Below are 24,731 nucleotides of genomic sequence, written 5' to 3' on the forward strand. Positions count from 1 at the left end.
GAGACCTCTTTTGAAGTTGTATCCATCCATTTTATCTTCTGCTGTTTACTGGGAGGACTGTCATTCTCATTGTGAATGGGATTAACAGAGCTGCAAGGTGCAAGATCAAGGATGATTGTATCATCAGAGTCACAACGTGAAAATTCTGGTGCTGAATGTGTTGCAGTTTGATACACTGAGGTGGAAGAAAATTATGTTTCCAGAGTCCGGTGAGTTGATGTTGACCCCTGAGAACAGCTGGACAAAGTTCTCTCCTTAGAAGCTAGAAGTCACCAGAAAAAAAATATAAAAAATGAATAAGTGAAATCCTTTGCACTGGTTGTCAGCCCAAAGTTTCATAGTGCTTTGGTAATAGTCAAAATGCAACATTCAGAAGGAACTTGGAATCAAGAAAAATCAAGCTTACCATTGCCAAATGTGATGGTCAATATGCCAGTACTGGGCTGACGCACTAGTTCCTCAAATATTTCTGCATCCACCTCAGTTCCTGTGTCATCAAACACTGTGATGCCCTCAACGACAGGTGGAATGGAGAACTTCATGAAAGCTAGGGAGAAAACAACACATTTAAATTATCACTGAAATATTTCAAATTTAGGATTTGCACTATCAGTTAACAAAACAAGACAGTGGTGAATAGAACCCAGAATGGTTAGTTGAGAATCAACATTCAACTTAACCCATTTCAATTTTTATTATAAAACAGTTTTTGTACAGAAATATGGAAAAAGGCTCTCTGTGTTTATACAGATAAATTTATTGCTCACTTCTACTTGGCTTCACTCAAGATGCAGACTGTAAAGAGCAGGACTGGCATACATCTAAACATCTTCAACCAAAATGTTGAACAGTCTTTCATTCACAATCACTGCTTACCAGTATTCAAGAATTCTTCCAGGCTTGGTTCACTGATCTTCACATACTTCTGTTCCATATCTATTTTTGTTTTAATAAGCATGATGTTTTCTACAAATAATAAAAAAAAAAAATCAAATGGGAATTTCAAGCTAAATAAACAAATGTAAATTATTATTTTGATCTTTAACCTAACAGTCTAAAATAAAACCTATAATCGATATACCACAACAAACAATGCAAAGATGAAACCTTATACAAAAAAATATATGGTTTTTACATACATTTTGGAGTGAATTACCCATACCAAATTACCAGCGGATTGCAACAATCTTTCCTGCTTATGACAGGTGTACGCAGAAATATGACTGATGATTGGATATATGAAGACCACAACGTCTTGCACAACCCTCACGACTAGAATCTCTGTTTAGGTAGACAATTAATAAAAATGTAGCATAAGGAATCTATCAGAACCTAACGATGCAATGTGTATTATAAAAATAATTATACAATGAGAAAGATAAATGTATCATGACCAAACACTGGATGTTTAAAGTAAAAAGTTTCTTAAATCAGTTTTACAACTACAATTATAGGCTACCTTAATTTTGGTCTCCATATGTATGAATTATTATATGACTGGTTATTTGGACACTTTACATAATACGCCTTGTCTCTTAGCACTGTGCTTTATAGCTTTTCATGAAAGAAATCATAATGTATTTGCACGATATAAATACCAATCTTGCGTTATTTTTACAATGCGCTTCAGAAAATGTTGATGCGTTTAACAGTGACAGGGCAGAAAATGTTGGGTAATTACGGTAACCTAACCAGATATTATTTTTCCTAAATTACTTTAAAGGAACCGCCAATCATGTAGTTGCTTATTGCTTGAGGATTATTTCACGTTCGTTGAAAAATGTCCGTAGAAATAAGCTTAACTTTTATAAAATACACTTAAAAAGTGAAATAGCTACGATTTAATTAAGTAACACCAACAATACTGCTGTTTCAGAGGAACCGCGTGGCGCTCAGCTCCCGCCGAAGGAGTTTCCCCCCAAGGCAAATTAAAAACGTAACCCGGGGTTTGCGCATTACAACTTGGTTTGGAGCTCCAGTAGTCAATCCCCCAAATCAGTCCCCAAGTATTTTATAGGTTCCTATCAATGTTAAGAAGCGTAGTGACCAGTTAATGCAACAGTATGTCAAAAATGCCATTTTTATTTAATGCTAAATAGGATAACACTTTGCAGGTTTAAGCTTGCTAACAACTCCTTACATACATTTATGAAAAGCACATTTTGTTTCTCACAGAACAAGTTCCTTCTGAACACCATGTTATTTTATTATGTTGCTTTAACTATAACGACAGTGAAAATTTGGAAAATAATTGAAAATTGAGAAAAACTTTTCAGCAAGGTGGAGAAGTTGAAAACGGCGCTGAGAAAATTCTGGTCAGTCTGGCACAAGGTGGAAGGAGGCGGAGCTTTGCAGAGTACTTTTTAACACTCAGTTTGAAGAATTTTCATTAACACTGAATTATGGTGTTGTATTAACTCCGACAGAGTGCATTTTCTTTGACACTTGATAAATTACAATGTAAAGAGTTATTTTTACAAAACCTATTTTAACTCTGAATATTTACACCAACACTGCAGAACATAAGGAGAAATTTTACACTCACTGTTGTTGAATTGACTCTTATGTAGTTAACATGCTCTGACACTGCTTATTTGACACTGAGGATTTTACTGTGTGTACAGGAGCTTGCCCATTCAGGGCATTATAGTTAATCAACAACACTTTAAAATCAATTCTAAAATGAAGAGGTAGCCAGTGAAGGGTAAGCCAGCACTGGGGAGAAATGTTCATGCTACTTGGTTCTTGTTAAGAGATGAGCTGCAGCGTTCTGAACTAACTGCAGGAATGAGAAGACAGCCTGGCTAACACCAGCATACAGAGAGCTACAGTAATCCAGCTGGTTGTTAACAATTGTGTGAATCACCCCTTCAAACTCATTAAAAGATAAAAACGGTTTCACTTCAGATAAAAATCTCAGTCTTTTTACTACAGAACGAATCTGTCTCTCAAGGTTAAAATTGGAATCAAGGATCAACCCTAGATTTTTAACATGAGATTTTACCTCGGGAAAACAGCCAAACAGTGGTTGAAGTGAAAAAGGAGCCTAAAAGGAGCATGTAATGGAAAATAAAATGGGTCCAAGAATTGATCTGTGGGGAACTCCACATGTGAGGTAAACTGGTGGGGATGGACAAATAAGACCTAAACCAGTCTAGTGTAGCACTTTTGATACCACATAAGGCCTCTTGGAGGTACAGAAACAATTCTGAGCTCCATTTTAAATCCTCTGCTCATTAAAACTATCCTGTACTCTTCTTTGTAGGCAAATGATTGTAATACATATCATTTATGTAAAACAATAAAAATTAATTGTACAGCTATATGTACATCTATCATCTGGAACCATCTACCTACCTGCTCAACTTTGGTATACAGGTCCTTCTCAAAATATTAGCATATTGTGATAAAGTTCATTATTTTCTATAATGTCATGATGAAAATTTAACATTCATATATTTTAGATTTCAGGTCTTTTATTGTCTTAATATGGATGATTTTGGCATACAGCTCATGAAAACCCAAAATTCCTATCTCACAAAATTAGCATATCATTAAAAGGGTCTCTAAATGAGCTATGAACCTAATCATCTGAATCAACGAGTTAACTCTAAACACCTGCAAAAGATTCCTGAGGCCTTTAAAACTCCCAGCCTGGTTCATCACTCAAAACCCCAATCATGGGTAAGACTGCCGACCTGACTGCTGTCCAGAAGGCCACTATTGACACCCTCAAGCAAGAGGGTAAGACACAGAAATAAATTTCTGAACGAATAGGCTGTTCCCAGAGTGCTGTATCAAGGCACCTCAGTGGGAAGTCTGTGGGAAGGAAAAAGTGTGGCAGAAAACGCTGCACAACGAGAAGAGGTGACCGGACCCTGAGGAAGATTGTGGAGAAGGGCCGATTCCAGACCTTGGGGGACCTGCGGAAGCAGTGGACTGAGTCTGGAATAGAAACATCCAGAGCCACCGTGCACAGGCGTGTGCAGGAAATGGGCTACAGGTGCCGCATTCCCCTGGTCAAGCCACTTTTGAACCAGAAACAGCAGCAGAAGTGCCTGACCTGGGCTACAGAGAAGCAGCACTGGACTGTTGCTCAGTGGTCCAAAGTACTTTTTTCGGATGAAAGCAAATTCTGCATGTCATTCGGAAATCAAGGTGCCAGAGTCTGGAGGAAGACTGGGTAGAAGGAAATGCCAGAATGCCAGAAGTCCAGTGTCAAGTACCCACAGTCAGTGATGGTCTGGGGTGCCGTGTCAGCTGCTGGTGTTGGTCCACTGTGTTTTATCAAGGGCAGGGTCAATGCAGCTAGCTATCAGGAGATTTTGGAGCACTTCATGCTTCCATCTGCTGAAAAGCTTTATGGAGATGAAGATTTCATTTTTCAGCACGACCTGGCACCTGCTCACAGTGCCAAAACCACTGGTAAAGGGTTTACTGACCATGGTATCACTGTGCTCAATTGGCCTGCCAACTCTCCTGACCTGAACCCCATAGAGAATCTGTGGGATATTGTGAAGAGAACGTTGAGAGACTCAAGACCCAACACTCTGGATGAGCTAAAGGCCGCTATCGAAGCATCCTGGGCCTCCATAAGACCTCAGCAGTGCCACAGGCTGATTGCCTCCATGCCACGCCGCATTGAAGCAGTCATTTCTGCCAAAGGATTCCCGACCAAGTATTGAGTACATAACTGTACATGATTATTTGAAGGTTGATGTTTTTTGTATTAAAAACACTTTTCTTTTATTGGTCGGATGAAATATGCTAATTTTGTGAGATAGGAATTTTGGGTTTTCATGAGCTGTATGCCAAAATCATCCGTATTAAGACAATAAAAGACCTGAAATATTTCAGTTAGTGTGCAATGAATCTAAAATATATGAATGTTAAATTTTCATCATGACATTATGGAAAATAATGAACTTTATCACAATTTGCTAATATTTTGAGAAGGACCTGTATACAGATATATATGAAAACAAGACATTTAGAATTAAAATATTACATCAGACCAACAAAAAAAAAACATTTTTAAAGAAGAAATGTGGGCTTAATGAAAAGTATGTTTAATTCCTGATAAGTTCTTTTAATCAACAATCAAGCCTCATCGAAAAACATATCCTAATTTATTTAATATGACTTTATAGTACTGGTCTCAGCTGTGGTCCATTTATAATGATCCACCCACCTGTCAGTTCGAAGTGGGCGTGGCTACTCCGAACCAAGGCACGCTGTTGATGTGACCACGCCCATTCAGCTGCTTCTGAAGTCCTGCGGGGCTCTTCAGCAAACTTTTCCGTTCTCTTCAGTTTCGCGGTGAGCCAGGTGGTTCGGTGGCTACGCTGCGTTTTGTTTTGGTATTTTATTGCGTCACGGCGCTCCTCCAGCAGCAGGTATTGTCACCATGTCCTTATCGGATCAGCAGTGGTGTCCCACAAGCGTCCAGGTAACGGTACTCCAAGCCAGAGGCCTCAGGATAAAGGGGAAAAGCGGCACCAATGACGCGTACGCTGTCATGCAAGTTGGCAAGGAGAAGTACCAGACGTCGGTGGTGGAGAAAAGCGTGGCTCCGGTATGGAAAGAGGAGGCCTCCTTCGACCTGCCGCCGCTGCTGCTTCAGGGAGGAGGAGGGAAGGAGCGCGGCTCGCTGCACGTCCAAGTCCTGCACAGGGCTCTGGTGGGACCTGACAAGCTGCTGGGACAGGCTGTCATCAACCTGCTGCAGCTTAGTGAGGACAAAACCCGCAACAAGACAGAGTAAGTCCACTGAAGTATGTGAAAAAGATCAAACTGAGGAGTTAAAATTAGATCTGCTAATAAGATTTGTAAAAATACAAAACTGCAAAGTACCCCTCATAAATTAAGTTTTTTTTTATTTTTATGTATTTTTATATAACTATTGGCCTTCTGATTTTCCGGAATAAACGCCATTGAGCAGATAAAGTTTTACTAGGTTTGTTTTTTTCACACCTAAATATCAGGTAAAAATAACTGGTATGGTTTTCATTTGCGCCACAGAGACCTAACTTCCTTTTTTTGTGGCTCAGTTGCCAGTCATGCTGAACCTTTGTGGTCTCAGATGTCCAAACTCCCGTAATCCCTTTTGAAATTCTCTGTACTCTTGCAAACAACATATCTAGAAGCATTTGGGAAAGCAGTGCATTATCAAAGGTTGTCCCGTGTGTTTTTATGGTGTCTGCACTGAAGAATGTGTGATCTCTGCACCTTTGAGCAATTCGAGAGTGCACACACTGAGCAATGCGTCACTGCACAGGCCCATTTAGGTTTGGCATCCAATCGTTACCCACTCGCAACATTGCGGCTTAGAGGATTTGTTTCCTTGGTTGGAGCCCTGGAGGATGCCACAAAGCATTACTTACTCAAGCAAGTGAAGGCATTTTGCTTAAAAATTAATTTTGAATATTGTCTGAGTTCATTCCTTTCCTTTCAACAAGAGAGAAGGTTACGCAAGACACTATAAACTTTACAGGAGAAGAATATCCAGCCTTCAGGTATTTGCTTTTAATTCCAAAGTCTTTCTACACCCCAAATGTTGTAATTAAATGACATGATAGCAGAAAATGTTTCTAATGCAAACATGCACACACTGATCTCATTCTCTTTTTCCTGATTAAAAATAAATAAATAAACTGAGTTTTAGGTACTTTGCCTGTACTGTAGCATCACTCATTCAAATACTCATTCTAATGTATCACATTGGATTAAGACCACTGTACTGTCTCCATGGCCTCCACTGATTTTCAAACATGTCTGCTTTGTGGAAAATTCAGAAAACCTTAGTTCAATGAGAAGGGATAACGCCGCTAACTATTCGCTTCATAGCAATCTTCCCATCACAATCTGCACAATTTCCCTCTTTACTTTGGAGGTTTCTGCGCCTCCACCATGTGCTTCTCTCTTGCTATGGAGATAAAAATGCAAACATCGGTAATCAGGCCTCGGTGCGCATAATGAAATGCTTTCCAGAAAATGTGGTTCATTAAAGTTTTGTCATGATTTAACAAGCTTTCGGTTACTTCAAGTAACTTGGCAGATCCTGGTTCTATAGGTAGCTTTTTTCCACTTATGAAAGATGGCGATATCTTGTATATACCATGCTAGTTGCTTTAAAAGTTTATTGTCCAGTTCCATTGATCCAATAACATATTAAGGTAAGTAAAAAATCAGGCTATTTCTGCATTTGTGAAAAGCCATATAAAGATCAGAGAGAGATTATATGGAGAAGTATTTGAATTGTTTGTTTTTAACACACGTACGAGGAACTCTGCGTGCTTCTTTTGCTGTGAATTCCGACGCAGCTCATATGTGTTGATCTTTCTGTGAGCTCGGTGACTTTCCCTCCAGCTTTGGCCTCACATTCCTGACTGTTTTATCAATGAGAAAGCAAATATTGATGGCAACACTGAAAGTCAAGCGAGGTCAGTTTTTTATCGTTAAACCACAGAGAATCAAAATGCCTGATTGAACCAAAATACATGCTCTGAATTATAATTATTATTTAAGGATAAAGTGTTGAGGTTTTAAAGTTTGATGGGGATTAGGGTCAGGGTGACTGGGAAAGGAATTGTGTCAACATGAGATTCTGTCCATATTTCCCCCTCTTAATAGATATTTTGATTCATAAGCAATGGGAAGCTGAAAAGGAAAATATAGGCTCAGGCTTTTGTATGTTATGGCAGTGTGATGAGAACAGCGAACTTGATGCAGCTAAAATCAGTCTATTTGTCATCCTTGTTTATCATTTTTGTCTCTACCTTCTGTAATATGTTAGCCTGTCTCCCTTGGTGAAAATAGCACACTGTCAAACATGAGCTTCTTAAAAGATTAGAACGTCACAGCTGACATCTCTGCATGGCTAATGAACTTCTACAAAAAAAAAACAGTCAGCTGTCAATGATCCAATGCACCAGGACTGTGAGCAGCAGGTCAATTAAAATGAGAACTTGCAGTGCTTTTCATATTGAATGTCAGTGTTTATTTGAACCAATCTATTTTCAGGTGAAAGGGTGATGCAGCACACAACTTCAAATTATTTTGGAAGCACAACCTTAGTGCAGAAGATTTGAATTAATTGTGACCTTTCCCTAAAACATAGTGAAATTTATGCATGCAGACTCAAACATAAACAGTTGGGACCATTTGTTTAAATATGCTGTATAAAATACCTCTTTTTTTTTCTCCCCTCACTGTTTGATATTAAATCAGACTAAAGCTGTTTTATGTCAGTTGGGATCTTAAACAAAATTACTTCCACTTCCAGAATGAGTGAGAATGTATTTATTTACTTCATCATTATTATTTTCATCAAATTCAGATGTCTACATACACAAAGATTTAGGAAAACCCATATGATGATTAGGATGTCATGGCTTCGGAAGCTTCTGATACGTTAATTCAAAACTTTTAAATGAGTTAAATGGGTGCACACCTATGGACTATTTTAAGGCAATAACTCACTGCTTCCTTGAGTGACATGGGAAAGTCATACATAATCGGGTAAGATATGAGGAAGAGAGTTGGGAAAACAATTGTAAAATTTTCACAGTGAAACAAGTTCAGCAGCGACGGCCAAAAGGTCATTCAGATATGAAGTACCCATTACTCCAAAAACAACATGAAAGAACATATTACAGTTTGCAGATGCACTTAGGGACAAAAACATAAATTTTGTAAATGTGCTCTGATGAAACAAAAAATTGTTTGTCCCTAATGACAATCTTTACATTTGGAGGAGAAAGGAGGGAGCTTGCAAGCCTGAGACTTGGAAGACCCATACCTGCTAAATTGACCCATACAGCTAAATTAGTGGTCATATGTAGTCAAATAAGATGTCATCACAAAATTCCAGTCCCTTAAATCATTTGTGGGGAGAGCTGGAAAGATATTTGGGAGCTGAGGAAAAGTCTTATGGTCAGATGAGGAAAGGATTGAGTTGCTTCTTAACAAGGACGTGAGATGTGTTTGGAGCAGTAAAGATCAAGAAATTCTTCAAGCATGGTGGTGGTACCATTAGACTGTGGGTTTGTATCACTGCAAGAGGTACTAGTGCATTGCACAACCTTAGTGAAATAAAGGATTACTTGCAAATTTCTATCTCAGCTCAACAGCAACAGATGACTGAAAACTGCTCAGAACATGGTAGTCCTGCAGGACGGTGATCCAAGACATTCGTTAAACCTAGTTTTGGAATGGAAAAAGCAGGCTAACCAAGCTTCTGGGTTACAATGAACATCAGTCCTATTACAAATGTATGGACTGTGTTTAAAAGCCAGATCTGTGCCAGGAAACCAGCCAATTTATATAAGCTTGACTTATCTACCAAGAAGAGTGGTCAAACGCTTGCTGATGGTCCCTAAAATGTGGTTTCTCTACAGTTTGCTAAGGGACAGGTATCTAAATGTCACCTGTAGTGTATTTATATTTGACCCTGTTGTATAATTTAGACCCTCTGTGAATTAGAGGAAATGTGGAGTAAAACCTGCTGTACTTGTGCACAAAATCCTTTTTTTTTAAATAATTGAAGTTCACCTTGAAATGCTAATTTTAAATTCATCATTAAAAGCCTAAAGTTAGTAAGATTCATGTAAATTAAAGAGAAAACCTCAAGGCATCTTAACTCAGTAATTCAAGGTTCAGTAGTTCATGTACATGAGAAACTGAGCCTGTTTTCAGTTTTCTACCAGTTACTCAGCTCTGCTGCCCCTCCTTTTTGGCTTTTCCGATCCAGCAATGTGACTCGGGACTGTTTTAGTCCTTGGACGTTCTTACTGCCACATTGTTACTTATTCAGCTGTTCTCTTACTCACAGCTGCGCTCTGTGATAAGAAAGACTTGAGTCACCCGGGGCCATTGTGTTATCAGCAGCCCAGGAAGGATATGTCTAGAGAAAGTACGATGGATATCTGCAACATTTTGAGCCTTCTGTTATCCTCCTGGTTCTGTCTTTCCACCATAGCTGCACACTTTCTACCAGCTCAGGGAGGTGTAAGATCAACTGAAAAGCACAGATCAGTGTGAATTTACCTCATGCAGGGTGGTGTTGGCTCCACCCAAACGTTTTGTAACTTCCCTACTGATTTCACTAAAGGAACTTGCTTCTTCTCGTTTTGGCTTTTTTACAGAGTGTGAATCTGGTTTTGTGACCTGTAATCTAGATCAGATTGTGCTCTTAATATTGTTGTACAATGCTAAATGGTGTTTCTGTTTCTTTAGTAAAATGCCTAAATTCTAGGATTTTTAGGTTTTAGGCTAAATTGCACGGTGGCGCAGTTGGTAGCACTGTTGCCTTGCAGCAAGAAGGTCCTGGGTTTGATTCCTGGCCTGGGGTCTTTCTGCATGGAGTTTGCATGTTCTCCCCGTGCATGCGTGGGTTCTCACCGGGTACTCCGGCTTCCTCCCACAGTCCAAAGACATGCCTGTTAGGTTAATTGGTAACTCTAAATTGCCCTTAGGTGTATGAATGAGTGTGTGCGTGGTTGTTTGTGTGTTGCCCTGCGATGGACTGGCGACCTGTCCAGGGTGTACCCTGCCTCTCGCCCGTAGACTGCTGGAGATAGGCACCAGCTCCCCCGTGACCCACTATGGAATAAGCGGTAGAAAATGACTGACTGATGACTGACTGACTGTGAAATTTCAGTCTTTTTAAAAATGTTCATAAATGACATAATCAAAAATATATATCCAAAAGTAAATACTGTTATTTATAGTTACTCTCTCACCATCTCTCAGATGGTGGAATGGATCATGATAGGCATAGTTACCTTTTCCTGGCATTAAACAAAAGAGGTAGCCAAAAGTGAAAAGCTCTCAATTCACCAATCTGTCCAGTTTCTGACCCTGAAAAATACAGATTCTAAACTAAGCCTCAGATGTTGGGTGCAGAGTTAGATTATCTGAATCTGCATACTCTCTGGGTCATGAAGAGAGCATGTATCCCTTCTGGATCTCAGCATGACTTTTGGATCCCCCAAAGTGAGCTGGAGAGGCTTTTTTTTAGGTGTTCTCTGCTCCAATTTTGCTTGTATTTAGCTGAATCTGTTCAGTAAAAGGTGGCTAGGTGCTGCAGAGCCTGTACAGAGAGCTTTTTAACTCTTGGTTTGACAGCAGATCTGGAGTTTTAGGTGGTCCTCAGGAACCCATTCTCGACGTGAAGTTCTTTGAGTCCCGCAGATTCTTTACTTTTTATTTTATTGACTAAACCTGTTAAATGAAAATCTCAACTAAGAGTCTGCAGTCACAGTCAATAAATTAGATTATTATTGTAAAGTTAATTTATTTCAGTGACTCTGTCTCTCAAGATAATGAAAACATGACGGTCAAGATTAGAATTGTACATCAGACCAATAAAAGAAACATTTTAAAACAGGAATGTGGGCTTTAATGAAAAGTGTTAATTTTCAAAAGGAACTTTAAATCCAGCAAATGAGGCTCATCGGAATGCATGTTATAATTTATTGAATATGACTGTATTCAGTTAATGAATCAAGCATAAAGAAAGGCATAGCAAACATTACAGATCATTAGAGGAAATGTGTGATTACAAAGTCTGGTCAGAGTTCAGTCCAAAATAGAAATCCTATCTCTGCAGCTTGTTTACAGACCTTGTGGGGAAAATTCTTGAGGCCTATTTAGACATTTCTTTGCAGAATACCCCCAATCAGATGTATGTTGTTCTCAGAGATATCACCAAGGTGAAGATGTGTCACAGAACGTGTGCTGATTCTCCTCGAAGGTCTTCTCCTGCCGTCTGGGTGTCAATTATTTAAATTGTTTCCTTGTTCCCAGCTGCTCAGATGAGCCCAGAGCTGCTTAATAAATCCACTCCTGAAGGCTGGGCTTATTAAACAGTACAACTTGCAAATTCTTACAAATTTGATGAAAGATCAAATCTCTTAAGGGTCGTAGATTTGTTTTGTTTTAAATCTTGTTTAAAATTTAAATCCTGTTTAAAACGCATTTAAAAAGAAGTGTTTTGGATTTATTTTTCTTCAATTACTACTGCACTAGAATATATTGAATTTGTGTATATAAATTTTAAAAATCCTTTTAGCTCAGATCATTGTCTTGCTCATTCAATCTGTGAAAGCTAAACAGCTTGTCTGGGAAAGCTTTAACGAGGAGGAAAAATGATCAAGCTGATCTATCTGCCATTGAAACTATCCATAAGATGCCAGTGAGGTTGAATATAACTAAACCTTGTCTATGCCTGGAAATAAAAGGGCACAATGTTTTCTATTTATCATTTCTTTTACATGATGCGTGACATATCCAGTAGTGTTTTATTTTAAGGATGTTCTTTGGGCAAATCAAGCAGAATGAGCAATCAAAAGGCTGGGGGGGCTGGGACAGCAGTGAGTGAACCATGCATCAAATTCCAGGAAAAGGCGGCTTCCCTCCTTAATTTTGTTTGTGCCACACATCTGAAACATTCCTGAGGAAGGAGGAGGAAGAGGGTGAATCTAAGCAACATAACTTCTATAGGACAATGACAGGAGAGCAATCTATTGAGGTATTTTATGTCTGTTGCTTCTTGGGGATCTTGTAAGTTCAGTGAATAAATACTGCATGTCATATATAAACTCATAAAACATACTCGGACAGCTGTGTACAACATAAGAAAGAAAAGCCTGCAGCCACAACTCAGCATGTTTCTGCATACACTCACAGTGACCCTTCCTGATTTCCTCATTTCCTTTGGAATCCAGATTTCAGTCGAGGCCGTTTTCTCAGTGGGGAGCTGACCTCAGCTTTTTGCCCGATAGGCAAATATTTTATGCTGACGGGACTCTTTTAATTCTCTGCTTTGTGAAACAATTGTGATCTGAGACCTTTTGCTGTTCTACAGCACAACTTTATAATCGGTGCAAAGTTGAACACCTTTCTATATTGATGATGCCGTTTCAATTAGACTATATATTTATGTGGTCCTTTTTCACAGAACATGTGGCTACTGCTATGTTTGCTTTATTTCCGTCTTACACCTACTATACCGTGTTTAAAAGGTAAAGATGGGGTTAATTGAAGATTTGTTGCTTGTACGTTCTGTGGGAAGCAAAGGTTAATCTGCTTGGTTTAAAAAAAGAACCCATTCAGGAGCTTGTTCATTTTCTATGGGTTTAAATGTCTGGAACATGAAGGGATGTTTGTTTCAAACAGGAAGATATTTCAGTTTAAATCTGCAAGTCAGAAAGAATCGAGGCAGCAAACAGTGCAAAAAAATAAATGTGCAAAATGAGAGTAAGACATTTGTGTATGCTTTCAAAATGTTAATTTTGAAGCTTTTTGAGCAAATTTTTCCCCATCTTTTATCTCTCCTCAATAATGTTTGATTATCAAAACTTGTCAGACTGCCTTTACGTTTAAAACACAAAGGATTTGTCTTCCATTATAAAGTGGCTTACATCAAATGGCAGTAAACTGAATGCAAATCCATCAATAATATCTTTAAACCAATAATTGTTATTGTGCATCAATGAGAAATGGTTGTGCCTTGTTCTACACGTGGAGTTTATTGAAATTTTAAAAACGCATGCAGAGAGTTTTTTTGGTTTCCTGCTTAACTTTGTCTAGGCCATTTGGTCGGCTTTCTAAGGTGCAAAGGGAACCAAATCAAATCAAAATTATACTATTTTTTTCGGAAGTTTCAGCTTAGTTGAACTGAGTCACCTAGACTACCCAGGTGTGAAGGCACTTTAAAATGCATGGTGATAAAACAAGGCAATCCTGGAAGAAAAGCTGTTAGAGGCTGCAAAAGACTAGTGGCAGCGGTGGAGGTTCATCTTTCTGCCAGATGACACTACACATACAGTCCATAGCTAAAATGGGTTGTGTTCAATCAAAGCAAAGTAGAATGGCTCATTCAAAGTCCAGATTTAGATCCAACTAATATTATAATATTGTCTAATATTGTATCTCTTTTCCAGATGGTTTAAATTGCTGGATAAAACCGGTAAGACAGACAAAGACCGTGGGGAGGTGCTTCTGGACATCAAATTCATGAGAAACAACATGACTGCCAGCATGTTCGACCTCTCTGCTGCAGGGAAATCCCGTTCCCGCCTGGGAAAGTTAAAGGATAAAGTCCGTGGAAAGAAAAAGGAGCTGGACTCTTCATCAGGTGTGGTGCCTTCAATTACTCAGGTTCTGACAGACAGCGAGGAAGAGGATGCCAGCGGAGGTGGTGAGGGAGGAGCAAGCAAGGACGGAAAATCTAAGCAACACAAGAGGATGTCTTTGTTTTCTCCTAAATCCAACCTGCAGAGGAACATGTCCCAGTCCATGTCCGTCCTGCCTGCAAAGAACTCCTCATTGAGCGGCAGCCAATCATCTGGGTTGAATGTGGACTCCTCTGAGGGTCAGCAGCTTTTCTTTAAAACACAGCTTTTTCCTCCATTACCTTTCTGTTTCATTGCATGCATGTTAATTTTCCTTATGTTCTTTCAGGGAAAAAGAAGTTTAAGTTCAAGATACATAAACATTCCAGTAGCTCTGACAGCAAAGATTCATCCTCAGGTCAACAAAAACAAGAGCCGAGCAGTTTGTGTATCAACGGCAGCCATGTTTACTGCGAGGAGCCGCCGCCTCGAACTTCACGCACCGGATCCAGCTTCAGCCTGTCAAGTTCAGGACGTGAATCCATGGATGATGTCCCGGATAACTCTTCTCCATCTGTGAATTCACTTAAAGCCGTGAAGGAGCATTCATCCTGGATGGAGGAAGAGGAGGAGGAGGAAGATGAAAATATTGAGGATTTAAGAAAAGAGGAAGAAGAAAAGGCCAAATTGGAGAAGGATATAAGAAGAGAAGAGAAAGAGGACGCTATTGGGAAACAACAAGGGAAGCTGGAAAGGTTGGCTGAAGAAAGGTTGAGACGAGACGAAGAAGAAAAGGTCAGGAAACAAGAGGAAGAGCATCAAAGATGGGAAGAAAGAAGGAGACTAGAGGAACAAGAACGGAGGAAACTTGAGGAAGAAAAGAGGTGCAGAGAGGAAGAGGAAAGAATCAAGAAAGCAGAGGAGAGGGCCCAAGAGAGGAGGCAAGAAGAAGAGCGTAAATTAGCTGTAGAAAAGAGCAGACTGAAGGAGGAAGAAGAAAGGAAGATTGAAGAAGAGAAAGTCAGAAGGGAACAAGAGAGAGCTGAAGAGCAGAGGAAAAAGGAGCAAGCCGAAAAGAGGCAGAGGGAGGAAGAGATGAGAATAGAGGAAGAAAAGAAGGCTAGTAGAGAAAAGGAGCATGCGAGGCGAGAGGAAGAGAAAAGGATTGAGGCCGAAGAGAAATTCAGGAAAGCGGAAGAGGAGAGAATTAAGATGGAAGAAGAGAGAAAAAGGAAAGAACATGAGGAAAAGTTAGCAAAGAGGAAAGAACTGGAGGAAAAGGAAATGAGGAAAGAGCAAGAAAAAATGCAAAGGGAGGAAGAGGAGAGAAAGAAAAAAGTGGAAGAGGAGAGAAGAAAGGTTGAAGAAGATCGAGCTAGAAGGGAGAACGAGGAAAGGATCCAGATAGAGAAAATTAGAAGAGAGGAGGAAGAGAAGAAGAAAACAGAGGAAGAGGAGAGGAAAAGAAAGCAAGAGGAACTGGAGAGGTTAGCTAAGGAAAAGCTGAAACAGGAGGAGGAGAGAAGAAAGGTTGAAGAAGAGCGAGCTAGGAGGGAGGAGGACAAGATCCAGAAAGAGAAAATAAGAGAGGAGGAAGAGAGGAAGAAAAAAGAAGAGAGCAAAATAAGGCAAGATGAACTGGAGAGGTTAGCTAGGGAAAAGCTGAGACAAGAGGAAGAGGAGAGAAGAAAGAATGAGGAGCAAGCTAGAAGGGAAGAGGATAGGATTCAGGAAGAGAAAATAAGAGAGGAAGAGAAGGCTAAGAAAAAGATGGAAGAGGAAATGAGAGAAGAAAAAAGAAAAGAGGAAGAAGAGAGAATAAAGAATGAGGAGCAAAAAACATTTAAAAAGGAGGAAGAAAAAGGAAAAAGAGAAGAAAAAGAGAGAATTGAGGAGAAATGGAGAGCAGAGGAACGGGAGAAACAGAGGACTGAGGAGGAGAAAGTTAGAAGGCAGGAAGAGGAGAGGATAAAGAGGGAGGAGAAGGCAGAGAAAGAAAGGAGGGAAGATGAAGAAAGGAAGCAGGAGAGGTTGACTAAAGAAAAGAAAGAAAACAAAATAAAGGAAGAACAAACAATTGTTGGAACAAAACTTAGACTGAGAGTTCCTACTGAATGCACTTCCACTAATCCATTTGATGAAAGCTTTTCTCCTGAGGAAACTCACACTCCTTCTAAAGCAACAACTGATGATCAGAGGTTGGTTTATCAATATTTACCAGATATTTATCTGAAAATAATGAGCTTCATAGCAGTTAGTTGAAACTACAAAAATATTTCCTCCGCTTAATTTTTTTAAAATGTTTTCTTCTATCTCTACCAGTGTATGCTGATTACGATTTTATTTATTTTAAGAATAATTATTGATTCTGCAGATGACAGCAGTGGGCTGTACTGTATCGAGCAGTATTCTAATTCATTTTTAAATTTGCAGAATGTACTATTTCTAGGAAAGGATCGGGAGTTATGTTGCTTTCAGTAACCGGTTACTACTTTAATAATTGCCAAAGGGAAAATGTTTGTAGGATATGATGTTGGAATGCTCGGCAGTGTAACAAATCAAAACATCATGGTTATACTTTTCAGGGAAGTTAAACTGGGTTGTTTGCTCTCAGTCTGTTAAACGTCCTTGAATGATGGCACAACCTGCAGAAGCAGCAGATTTAGGTAATATGAACATGTCTACAAACGTAACCTGCCGTGTGCATCACAAATGAAAACTCACTGGTTGTATTCATTGGCATGGATGCAGAGAATTTTATTCATATGCATCTATAAAATAACATCTGCCCCTCTTGCGTTTTCGGAAATCTCTTTCCAAAAATCTTGAATTCAGTTGGAGAGATGTTGAATTCAGGAATATGTTTCTGCGTCCATATCTCAGTGAAACACACCACCTTGACCCCCCTCAGCATATGATGCTCATAAATTTAGTTTGCAAGGAAGTTTGATTTCCAAACAAAACTTGAACTGCATCAGTCCACATGTAACCTTCTTGCCCCAGACCTACATATCTCCTCTTCAAGCTGTCAGAAATGTTTAAATCTCACCTCAGGCATTAACAATATTAAGGGCAAACAACAAAAACGCAAGATGACTGAATTTATTGCAGCCAACAGTATGCGACAATGACTTGATTTTAAGTTTACAACATACCTTTCCATCTTAAACCAGAACTACAGCAAAATACATGGCTAAACTATTAATTTGGTGTGACTGTTTACGGCAAAATACATCTCAAATGAAGGACACTGAAAGTAAATGTTGGGTCCATTTATATTTTGAATACAGCACGTGAAATTAAATTCATTAGATCCATCATTCATCTATTTTCTATAAGCTGTTACTCCTTGCAGGGTCACAGAGGAGCCTGTGCCTGTCTCCAGCTGTCAGTGTGGGGGTATTCAATGACCGGTTAGTCCGACATGCAGGTTTATGGATGGTGGGAGGTGGCCTCACTACGGGGGTGACTACATGCAAACTCCACACAGAAAGTCTCTGCTTTGGATTCTCACAGTCTTGAAGTTAGGTAACAGTGCTAACTGCGCCACAGTGCATCCCCTAAATTTAATGCGGCTCAGGCTACATCAGTATAATCAAATCACTGACATGGGTAACCCAGGCAGCTTTTTATGTTTTGCTTAAGAGACATTAATAAAGATACAAATAAATTGGCATTTTAAATATCCAAGTTTGACAACCAGTGTTTCTTTGCAGTCTTGAGATGTTGAGGAGTTGATTTAGCTAGTGTCAGGTGTGGAAGAAAATCAGCATTTCCAGAGTGTATTCATCTCCAATTGCCTAACAATTGTCCTACTTTATCTCCCTTGTTGTGTTTATCCTTTCTTCCTTCCTCATCTCCTTTTCTTCCCTCCTTTCTTGTGTCCTTCCTTCGTTCCCTTCCTGATGTCCTTTGTTCCTTTCTTGCTTGTATACTCCCTTCATCTCTTTCATTTCTTTGTTGTGTTCATCCTTCTGTCTTTGTCTTTACTTCTTTTTCACTCTCTCCTTCCTTCCTAGGCATCCTTTCTGTCTTGTGTTCCTCTAACCTTGCAACCAGATATCCTCATTCATTTTTTCTTTCTCCCACCTTTAGGTATTTCATTGTCCTTCCTTCCCTTCCTCCTTCCTTTAAATGTCTTGCTTTTGCTGATTACATATTTAAAGCCTGCCTGCTGTAGAAATATTTCCCATCATTTTATAGTGAATCTTTGTATTTTAAATTTTAATGTGAACTAAAAGGACTGGGCTGGAATTTAACATGAAAATGTGTAGGAACCCTGGACAGCAAGAAGACAAAACCGCTTACCTGATGGATATTTAGAAGACATTTAAGGAATTTGCATCAACTGATGTTAATGAGAAGGATTATTCTTAAAGGACACTCGGATTATATCTTTGGAAACTACGAACATCTATACAAAACCTAAAGTTAAACAATAAAAGTACTTTTAAAGGTATCTGAGTGAGTATTAATAATTTAAAGGTGTACATTGTGGTTGCAGGGTTAAAAGCAGATCTAACTAAGGTTAACCTTAGTTATCAGCAGCAGAACAGTAAGAAGTAGTAAATGGGGATTTGAATACTTGATAGAAAATATTAGGGGTCATTTACTTGCACACAGTTTCATCGGAATGTTCCTTGTGTTCAGTTTTCCAGTCTGTGAGAACTGGGTAACTGATCGTCACAACACTTCTTCAAAATGCAGCAGGGAGCTGATACCAGCATAAAAATTGCATGGCTTTGAGCTTGTGTTAGGTTGAGTGTGCAGACTGGGCTGAAGGGTGAAGCTCACTGCACAGTCTTGCCTCTTATATCGAGTATTACGTGAAGAAATAAATTACTACATCCTCTCTAATCTACTCGGACGTTTAAGAGTGAATTTGAAGATTTCAGAGTTGTTTACAGTGCCCTGCAAGAGTATTCATCTTCCTTGAATGTTTTTACATTTTATCACATTACAGCCACAACCTTCTGTGTATTTGATGAGATAAACCAACAAAAAATGACATTAGGGAAGTGGAAGAAAAATGTACAAATCCAGATCTGAAGTTTGGCTTCAAGTCGATGTTTTGTTGAACCGCCTTTTATTGCATTTACAGCTGATTGCTTTAATTAGTGATGGAACTCTTCAACAGCTATGTATATCAAAATACTGAATTTTTAGGAAAACAGCTGAAGCTCACACTAGATGAAGAGCTTCTGTGAACATTGTTTTTCAAATATTGTCCCATTTTAAACTGAATTTAGGTCTGGAATTGGACTGGACCATTCTAAGATATAGCAATGCTTTAATCTAAACCATTCGATTGTAGCTTTGACTATATGTTTTGAGTGGTTGTCCTGTTGGAAGGTGAATCTCAGCCATCTTTTCATCAGCTCTGACTAGCTTCCCCCGCCACTGCTGAACAAAAGAATTCCCTCAGTATGATGCTGCCACCACCATGGTTAACCATGGATAAGATGTGTTTATGGTGTTCTGAGTTTTGTAAGAAGGCTAGTAATTTCAATGTTGGTCTCATCTGCTCAGAGCACCTTCTTTCAGATGTTTGCAGTGTCCCCCTGCATTATGAACGTTAAACCAGGACTGCCTATGGCATTCTTTGAACAGTGGCTTTCTTCTTGCCACTCTTCCATAAAAGCCTGATTTGCAGAATGCATGACTAATAGTTGTCTTGTGAACAGATTCTTGAACCTGAGCTATGCATCCCTACAGCTCCTCCAGAATTACCATGAGCCTCTTGGCCACTTTTCTTATTAATTCTTGCCTAGCCTGTCAGTTTGGGAGGATAGCTGTCTTAGTCAGTTCACAGTTGTACCTCTTTCTATTTTCAGATTTTCAATGCTTGGGAAATTGTTTTAATACCAATAACTCTGCTTTAAAACTCTTCACAACGTTCTCCCACACCTGTCTGTTGTATTTACTGATCTATTACATAAAATCTTAAGACATTGAAGTGCGTGGTTGTATTGCAACAAAATGTTCAAGGAATGTAAATGCTTTTGCGAGGCACTTTAGGAGACTGAGAACCGTTAACATCCATATCAGCTTTCAGATATGTGAATTCCACTCGAACACATAGTTTGAATGTTTTCTTGCCTCAGTATTTTCACTTCATTGTGGAATGTCTTTTTAATTAGCAGCTGATTTTTGCCTACACTCATGTCTCTGTCATTTCCAGAAATCCATCAGCTGTGTCATCAGAAGAACGTGGGGCCGTTTTCACCAATGACAGGGACCCGATTAACGCTCAGCGGGATAAAAGAGTGGCTCCTAAGCCTCCGGGAAGGAATCAGCCAGAGGTACAGAAAGAGGAGGAGACGTCTGTGCAACATCTGTTACAAATTAACAAGCAGATTAAAGACAAAAATGTCAAAACTGTTAGTGTTGCTCCCCAGCACTCTTTGACGATCGCTCCACTGAACAGGTCTTCCAAAGATTTAAAGAACAATGAGAGCGTGATGGAAAATGATTCCACCAAAGAGTCGACAACCAAACACAACAAACGTCCTGCTCCAGCCATACCGTGCACTGCAGAAGATGAGCTTCACAGAGATGTGTTAGAGATGAAAGAAGACAGAGCTTCTTATAGTTTAAATCCATTTGAAGATGACGATGAAAATAAAAATGACCTCACAGTTCACAATGATGAAACAAACTCCGGTAAAACTGACCCAGTAAGTTGGCCTGCTGTCAAATCACAAACTGCTGAAAAAGATGCTACTAAAATCAAATCCTCAAAGATGGCTCGTGCCCCCCTACCTCCTGCTCAAAATGACACCCCCTCGAGCTCCATGATCAGTCAAAACCATGAAGAAAGCAAAGTTTCCGATGATATCAGAGTAGCTGCTCCAAACAAGGCATGCAACCCACAAGAGGTCAAAAGTCATGTGCAGTTCCAAGAGAGTCCAAACAAGGAGTCCAAGCAGATTGTGACTGTGGCAGGTGTAAAGGAGGGGGGACCTCCTGCAGGTTCACGCAGGTAAGACGCTTTAGTCCTCAATATTGAGGAAATTGGTCTAATTCAGTCATTGAAATGTCTACTGTACCTGGCAAAAGTGTTCATTTTGTCAAATCAGAACCACACACTCTAATTGGGATTTTATGTGATAGACAAACACAAAGCATTTTAGAAATTTGAAGTAGAACCTCTGAAAAAGACTGAAGAGGTTTATTAGAAAACAAAGCAGATGGGTCATGGAGAACCTTTTGGCAAAGTTTAAAGCAGATTTGAATTATAAAACAATATCGTAAGCTTTTAACATCTCAGAGCATTTACCAGTCATTCAGAAATGGAGAGAGTATGGCACAGCTAAATCCACCAAGGCATAGCTGCTCTCCAAGGAGGGCATTAATTTGGAGGAGCTGCAGAGATCCATATGTCATGTAAGGGAATCTGTGCTCTGAATAAATCTGGACTTTATGGAAGAGTGAGAAGGAGAAAGTGTTTGCCACAAGTCATGAAGGTAACACAAAGAGCATGGGAAAGAAGGTGCTTGCTTCAACCTTCATTCAACATGCAAAATGCTGTGTTGCAGAAAGCTAACACTACACATCACCCTGAACATATCAGCATTATGCTGTGTTTTTTTTTTTTTTTTAGCACTGATAGAAAAGCAGGTGAGAGTTGATGGGAAGATCGATGAAGCTAGAAACAGGAAATCCTGGAAGAAAACTTGTTGGAGGCTACAAAAGACTGGAGATTGAGGTAGTGGTTCACCTTCCAGCAGGATAATGACCTGTTCACGTTAGAATGGTCCAGTCAAAGTCCAGACCTAAATGAGATATTTTGACGAGACTTAACAATTGATCTTTGAACTCTATACATGCTGACTGATCTGGACTTTTGTTGCAAAGAATGGGCAAAAACAACCCAACCTTTAGATTTACAAAGCTGCAAGCATACCCAAATAGACTTACCAGAAGGTGGTTCTATAAAGTATTGATTCAGTGGCAGCTGAATACAGGTGTATGCTACACTTCACTACATCAGATTTATTATTTACCTTGCACTTCCCAATTGTGCACCACTGTGTTGGTATATCACATAAAATCCCAATAAAATGCATGGAAATGTGTGGTTATAACAGGGCAAAATGTGAAAATGTTCTAGGGGTTTTGATAGTTTTGCTTTAGATCCCACAACTAGCTTCCACTGAGTTACTGTGTGAATTTTACAGAAAAATTGTACATTAAATTTCCTGTTACTCTAGAACTCTTCCTTATCTTGCCATTCCCTTACATGTTTCATTCTCAAACATTTTGTTTTTGCAGACTTCAGCCTGTAAAACCCCTTAATCCTCTGGAGCAGCAGTCTGACTCAGTCAAGGTTGGAAATGATAACAAAGCGACAGGATTCCACTGCAATGGAGTTCAGCACAAAACAAACGTATGCATTTTTTATTAAAACAAAATGTTTAATGCCAATATAGAGGTCGCAGAGATGTTTCGTCTCGTTTTCATGATCATAGATTGTCATTGTCTGATTACGTCATGTCCTCCCACAGCCTGGCACCGAGAGAACAGGACCGTACTCCCAGCTGACTCGTGAGGAACTGATCGCTCTGTTGTTGAAACAGGAGCACCAGCTCTCCGAGAGAGATAAAAAAATATCAGAGCTGGAGCGATACATTGACAACTTACTGGTGCGGGTCATTGAAGAGAAGCCGAGTATCCTCATGTCCATGAGCTCTTTAAAGAAGGCTGCCTAAGTGGATTTAGAGTTGACACTTTTAATCAGATCCCTGTGCTCTGACTTTATTCACTTCTACATAAAAAACATGGCTTCCAAAGATATGTTGAGCTCATCACTGAATACTGGATCTTTTGATCAACAGTCTGTGGAGCAAGATAGACCGCAGGGTTGATTTATCTACAAGACATCAAAGGGCACAGATGAAATTATAACTATAAAGACTGTTTCAGTTAAACCTTTTTATGTTGACTCTTTCAGTCATGTCTGTAAAAATGAAGTTACACATTTCTATGTGATTCTCTGAAAGGGCATTTATATACATCCATTGCTTTCATTTAGATAATTAAGTTCAACCTGAACAGAGTTGTTGTATTGCCTTGTTAAATCAAAACACTTGTTTCCTGCCTAGTCAAAAAGAGCTTTACTTTTAGCACACTGCTGGAATTCGTTATGTCCTCATTTTCGCTGTTATTTTTGTTATTTACCGATTTGTACAAAAAAACATAAAGAGCACTTTATCTTTCACTAAATGAATGGTAAACACTGAAAAATATACTGTCTTTGGGATTGTCTGAGCTGTTTTTGTATATTTGCAAAATAAAATAAAATAAAATATATAGTCAGTCAGTCAGTCATTTTCTGCCGCTTATTCCATAGTGGGTCGCGGGGGAGCTGGTGCCTATCTCCAGCAGTCTATGGGCGAGAGGTGGGGTACACCCTGGACAGGTCGCCAGTCCATTGCAGGGCAATACAAAAAAAAAATATATATATATATAAAGTATTGTCTTTTTTTTACAGGTCCTTCTCAAAATATTAGCATATTGTGATAAAGTTCATTATTTTCCATAATGTCATGAAAATTTAACATTCATATATTTTAGATTCATTGCACACTAACTGAAATATTTCAGGTCTTTTATTGTCTTAATACGGATGATTTTGGCATACAGCTCATGAAAACCCAAAATTCCTATCTCACAAAATTAGCATATCATTAAAAGGGTCTCTAAACGAGCTATGAACCTAATCATCTGAATCAACGAGTTAACTCTAAACACCTGCAAAAGATTCCTGAGGCCTTTAAGACTCCCAGCCTGGTTCATCACTCAAAACCCCAATCATGGGTAAGACTGCCGACCTGACTGCTGTCCAGAAGGCCACTATTGACACCCTCAAGCAAGAGGGTAAGACACAGAAATAAATTTCTGAACGAATAGGCTGTTCCCAGAGTGCTGTATCAAGGCACCTCAGTGGGAAGTCTGTGGGAAGGAAAAAGTGTGGCAGAAAACGCTGCACAACAAGAAGAGGTGACCGGACCCTGAGGAAGATTGTGGAGAAGGGCCGATTCCAGACCTTGGGGGACCTGCGGAAGCAGTGGACTGAGTCTGGAGTAGAAACATCCAGAGCCACCGTGCACAGGCGTGTGCAGGAAATGGGCTACAGGTGCCGCATTCCCCAGGTCAAGCCACTTTTGAACCAGAAACAGCGGCAGAAGCGCCTGACCTGGGCTACAGAGAAGCAGCACTGGACTGTTGCTCAGTGGTCCAAAGTACTTTTTTCAGATGAAAGCAAATTCTGCATGTCATTCGGAAATCAAGGTGCCAGAGTCTGGAGGAAGACTGGGGAGAAAGAAATGCCAAAATGCCAGAAGTCCAGTGTCAAGTACCCACAGTCAGTGATGGTCTGGGGTGCCGTGTCAGCTGCTGGTGTTGGTCCACTGTGTTTTATCAAGGGCAGGGTCAATGTAGCTAGCTATCAGGAGATTTTGGAGCACTTCATGCTTCCATCTGCTGAAAAGCTTTATGGAGATGAAGATTTCATTTTTCAGCACGACCTGGCACCTGCTCACAGTGCCAAAACCACTGGTAAATGGTTTACTGACCATGGTATCACTGTGCTCAATTGGCCTGCCAACTCTC

At 39.6% G+C, this 24,731-nt stretch overlaps 1 protein-coding gene across 1 annotated transcript; it reads left to right on the forward strand.

The window, feature by feature from the left end:
• The first annotated feature begins 5,256 nt into the window (after nucleotides 1-5,256).
• On the forward strand, nucleotides 5,257-23,439 carry LOC124872544 (trichohyalin-like). Its single transcript, XM_047372671.1, has 6 exons — nucleotides 5,257-5,760; nucleotides 13,947-14,377; nucleotides 14,467-16,315; nucleotides 20,299-21,099; nucleotides 22,392-22,506; nucleotides 22,625-23,439. The coding sequence occupies exons 1-6, from the start codon at nucleotides 5,408-5,410 to the stop codon at nucleotides 22,826-22,828; spliced, it is 3,753 nt and encodes a 1,250-aa protein (XP_047228627.1). The 5' UTR covers nucleotides 5,257-5,407; the 3' UTR covers nucleotides 22,829-23,439.
• Nucleotides 23,440-24,731: the final 1,292 nt, after the last annotated feature.

Source organism: Girardinichthys multiradiatus, chromosome 8 (assembly GCF_021462225.1).
Source record: "Girardinichthys multiradiatus isolate DD_20200921_A chromosome 8, DD_fGirMul_XY1, whole genome shotgun sequence".
Taxonomy (NCBI): Eukaryota; Metazoa; Chordata; class Actinopteri; order Cyprinodontiformes; family Goodeidae; genus Girardinichthys; species Girardinichthys multiradiatus.